This window comes from Sinocyclocheilus anshuiensis, unplaced genomic scaffold, assembly GCF_001515605.1.
Source record: "Sinocyclocheilus anshuiensis isolate Anshui unplaced genomic scaffold, SAMN03320099.WGS_v1.1 scaffold2565, whole genome shotgun sequence".
Classification (NCBI taxonomy): Eukaryota; Metazoa; Chordata; class Actinopteri; order Cypriniformes; family Cyprinidae; genus Sinocyclocheilus; species Sinocyclocheilus anshuiensis.
In genome coordinates, this window is record NW_015544276.1 from 11,181 (window position 1) to 16,143 (window position 4,963).

Sequence of the window (4,963 nt, forward strand, 5' to 3'; positions counted from 1 at the left end):
AAAAACATTAAAATGATGCATGCAACTTGATTTATACCTTTTTAAATCTCACTCAGAACATGCAAATCATTTTGGCATTATTTGTCCTTATTACTTTTAAACTTCATACACACACACACACACACACACACACACTATACCTTGTCATAACGGAGGGCCTGAACAATTTGTGGGATGTAAAACAGAATAGCATCCTGTTGAAAATATGAGAGAGAGAAACATGCATTAATAATAGCACTCAAACTGACTTCAGATAAAGACATATAATAACATGAGTGTAATGACAGGTGTGGCGTACAGGAGGGAAGGAGCGCAGGACTTTGACGGCGTACTGTGCTGTCAGCGGATGCGGCGGATACATGCTGGAGAAATACGAGAGTCCCGTGGGAGGATCGGCCGGAGCCCAACACAAGATATGACTCAGTTCAGGAGAATCAGCGTCGATCGTGTGCCACGTCACTAAAAACTGCAGCGGGACACACGTTTACAGGCAGCGGTAGATGCACATTTGAGTGAGAATTTATGCAATTATTATATTCATATTAAATAAACAAATAAATCATTAAAATACTTTTTAAAAGAACTTAAAATGAATAAATAATTAGACTCAAATAAATTAAAAAAATGTGATTCATATAACAATACATTTAGATGAATATAAATTTAAAAAAAAGTGATGTTAGAAAATTTTATTGCAATTATTTATTTAAATTTTAACCTAATTTTGAAATCACATTTTATTTATTTATTTTAATCAATTCATTTAATCTAATTAATAGGTATCAAATAAATAAATAAAATAGGTATAAATAAATAAAATAGGTATAAATAAATAAATAAATAAAATAGGTATAAATAAATAAATAAATAAAATGGGTATAAATAAATAAATAAAATGGATATAAATAAATAAATAAAATGGGTATAAATAAATAAATAAATACAATGGGTATAAATAAATAAATAAAATGGGTATAAATAAATAAATAAATAAAATGGGTATAAATAAATAAAACGGGTAAAATAGGTATAAATAAATAAATAAATAAAATGGGTATAAATAAATAAATAAATACAATGGGTATAAATAAATAAATAAAATGGGTATAAATAAATAAAACGGGTATAAATAAATAAAATGGATATAAATAAATAAATAAAATGGTATAAAGAAAGAAAGAGAAAGAAAGAAAGAACAAAAGAAAAAGAAAGAAAGAAAAAAAAAGAAAAAGAACAAAAGAAAAAGAAATCACTCTTCAAACCCGGAAGAAGGTGATCGCGACTCCTACACCACCGAACCTCCAAACCATCAAGACTTTCATCCGAGACTGCATCCGTGCGCTCGTTCCAGGCCAAGGCAATGCAGGTATCGTACATTTAACTAAACGAGACAGAGGTTTATATAAGCTGTAGAACCCGTTCTAAAACGGCGCTGATGGATTCACTCAGGTGGTTAACTGACTCTTTTCATAGCTTCATTCTCTGGTTTTTCCTGATGGCTTCATCCATCGAGCCTCATTTGCCTTTTCCCCTCCATGAGTGATTGTTTGTTTGTTTGTTTGTTTGTTTGTTAGTTAGACTAGTTTGTGTTAGTGTTTAGTTAATAAAACTCTTAATAAAAATTACATGAGTTTCTGATTCTGCCTTGCAAATTAATTGTCCCTTTACTATTTTGATCCTTATTACATGCTCTAATGCATTAATACTGTATGAAAGTATTTTCTGTGGCCACGGAAATATCCTTTCCTAGAGTTGATATGAACTAACACTAAATGTTCGCTGGACGAACAGATTGGTTGATGGCAATTTAATTCTGCTACAGTTACTACTGGCAGCTGATATAAATAATTTTAATTAATCATAATTAACTGTAATTATTTATATACATTTCCCTTTTGAGCTAATTTGCTACAATACATTATTTATAATTGTAATTTATTCCTATTTATTATTATTATCAGTGTTGAAACTGTTATGCTGCTTAATATTTTTTGTGGAAACCGTGATACATTTTTTTCAGTATTCTTTGATTAATAGAAATATTATGTAAATATCTATTATAAATGTTATAGTATATCAATCTTTTGTTTTATTGTTCTGTTTTTCTTAAGCAGCTTGAGAAGCTTGCTTTAAAACTATAAAAATGCTTTACTATAAAAATAAAGGAATTATTATTATTATTATTATTGTTGTTGTTGTTGCTGTATGCTATAATATATAAATATTCTAAAAGAAAGAAAGAAAGAAAGAAAGAAAGAAATATCTGATTTCATCATTTGGTTGTGTTGGGTTCTGGACGTTCACCTTCACAGCCTCAGGAACGTCACTGACGGCTCCCGGATCCAGCCGAACCAAGCGGGTCACTTCTGAGAAAATGGCTTCTGTGTTCTTGAACCTGTAAAATATCGTGCAGTAAGAGTGGTACTGTTGTTTTGTGTGTGAACTTTTCATTCGTGCTTTCATGCATTGCTCGCTGATACTAATGTCAGACATTTACACAGCTAACCATAATCAGGAGGCATTATGAAGAAGGTCTAACACAAACAAAAACTATTATTCAAATGGTTCTAAATAAGACAAGATAAAATAAGTTTCATGCAAGTGTTATTAGAGCACTTCATTCATTCACAGGAAATACATGAACTGAAAAAATACACACATTAGAGTTTATACTGTTTTTTTAAGTATATCTGCTCACAAAGGTTTTATTTGATCAAAAATACAGTAAAAACTAAAATTGTGAAATATTATTAGAATTTAAAATATCTGTTTTCTATGTGAATATCTGTTCAAATATAATTTATTTCTGCGATAAAAGCTGAATTTTCAGCATCATTACTCCAGTGTCTCCTTCAGAAATCATTCTAATATGCTGATTTGCTGCTCGAGAAACATTTCTGATTATCATCAATGTTGAAAACAGTTGTGCTGCCCAATATTTTTTGTTTTTTCAGGATTCACAGATGAATAGAAAGTTCAAAGGAACAGCATTTATTTGAAATAGAATCTTTTCTGACATTATAAATGTCTTTACTGTTATTTGTCATCAATCTGATGCATCCTTGTTGAATAAAAGCATTTATAAAAATGTATAACCGCTAAGGGGGTTTTAGACACTCTGCTTCACGTCGTACCTAACAACGCCCCTTAGCTGTTATAAATTCACTGTAAACCACGTGGTTGTGTTGGGTTCTGGACGTTCACCTTCACAGCCTCAGGAACGTCACTGACGGCTCCCGGATCCAGCCGAACCAAGCGGGTCACTTCTGAGAAAATGGCTTCTGTGTTCTTGAACCTGTAAAATATCGTGCAGTAAGAGTGGTACTGTTGTTTTGTGTGTGAACTTTTCATTCGTGCTTTCATGCATTGCTCGCTGATACTAATGTCAGACATTTACACAGCTAACCATAATCAGGAGGCATTATGAAGAAGGTCTAACACAAACAAAAACTATTATTCAAATGGTTCTAAATAAGACAAGATAAAATAAGTTTCATGCAAGTGTTATTAGAGCACTTCATTCATTCACAGGAAATACATGAACTGAAAAAATACACACATTAGAGTTTATACTGTTTTTTTAAGTATATCTGCTCACAAAGGTTTTATTTGATCAAAAATACAGTAAAAACTAAAATTGTGAAATATTATTAGAATTTAAAATATCTGTTTTCTATGTGAATATCTGTTCAAATATAATTTATTTCTGTGATAAAAGCTGAATTTTCAGCATCATTACTCCAGTGTCTCCTTCAGAAATCATTCTAATATGCTGATTTGCTGCTCGAGAAACATTTCTGATTATCATCAATGTTGAAAACAGTTGTGCTGCCCAATATTTTTTGTTTTTTCAGGATTCACAGATGAATAGAAAGTTCAAAGGAACAGCATTTATTTGAAATAGAATCTTTTCTGACATTATAAATGTCTTTACTGTTATTTGTCATCAATCTGATGCATCCTTGTTGAATAAAAGCATTTATAAAAATGTATAACCGCTAAGGGGGTTTTAGACACTCTGCTTCACGTCGTACCTAACAACGCCCCTTAGCTGTTATAAATTCACTGTAAACAACGTCTTCAAATGTCTTTACTGTTATTTGTCATCAATCTGATGCATCCTTGTTGAATAAAAGCATTTATAAAAATGTATAACCGCTAAGGGGGTTTTAGACACTCTGCTTCACGTCGTACCTAACAACGCCCCTTAGCTGTTATAAATTCACTGTAAACCACGTCTTCTTGGGGCTTATTGCTTTATTAAAATTACCTTTAAAAAACACTGGAACAGTAGTGTAGTTTGATAAACGTCTCACCTGGCCGGCAGCTGTAGTGCGAGGTACGGCGAGATGCTCCACGCTAGATTAACGTTGTCCTTCCACTGTTTCTCGGTCAGGCTGATGTATTTGGACCTCCAGTTGGTGATGCTGGTCTCCACAGACTGTTCGGCGGAGATCTGCAGCTCCTGGCTGCCCAGAGGATTGTACCAAGTGGTCAGACGCTCCACCTCACTGGCCTAACAACACACAAGAGCTCGTTTGCTTTAATCATTGACTAATTAAACACTAAAACGGCAATATTCATCTTGGCAGGTTTTATTAATATGATAACTATAATCTCACCAGCAGGGCCAGCAGCAGCGTTCTGCGTTTCATGAAGTATTTATGCAGCTGAGTTCCTCTGTTCGTCTTCTTTAACAGACCTGCAAGAGACAAGAATTTAAAAGGTCACATGATGAAGAAAATCTTGCAGGATTGTGAGCGAATCTCAAAAAATAAAAAAAATAAATGTGCACTAGCAATGAAATGTTTGGACACTCATGACTGAATGTGTCCACAGAATACTTAAAAGTATTTAAATCAATGCATTATTATTAATATATATTGTATATATTATTAATATAATATATATTATGTGTGTGTGTGTGTGTGTGTGTGTGTGTGTGTGTGTGTGTGTGCGAGAG

The 4,963-nt window shown here is 32.6% G+C and overlaps 1 protein-coding gene across 1 annotated transcript in view; it reads right to left on the minus strand.

Annotated features, from left to right (window-relative positions):
* Positions 1 to 126: 126 nt before the first annotated feature.
* Positions 127 to 4,963, minus strand: part of LOC107698013 (phosphatidylinositol 4-kinase alpha-like) — a 46,131-nt gene continuing 41,294 nt past the window's right edge. The window contains exons 36-40 of the mRNA XM_016498920.1: positions 4,623 to 4,702; positions 4,317 to 4,516; positions 3,205 to 3,295; positions 299 to 466; positions 127 to 194 (exon numbers count right to left, since the gene is read on the minus strand). Coding sequence (XP_016354406.1) covers positions 135 to 194; positions 299 to 466; positions 3,205 to 3,295; positions 4,317 to 4,516; positions 4,623 to 4,702 — 599 coding nt within the window. The 3' untranslated portion in view covers positions 127 to 134. The remainder of the gene's footprint in view (positions 195 to 298; positions 467 to 3,204; positions 3,296 to 4,316; positions 4,517 to 4,622; positions 4,703 to 4,963) is intronic.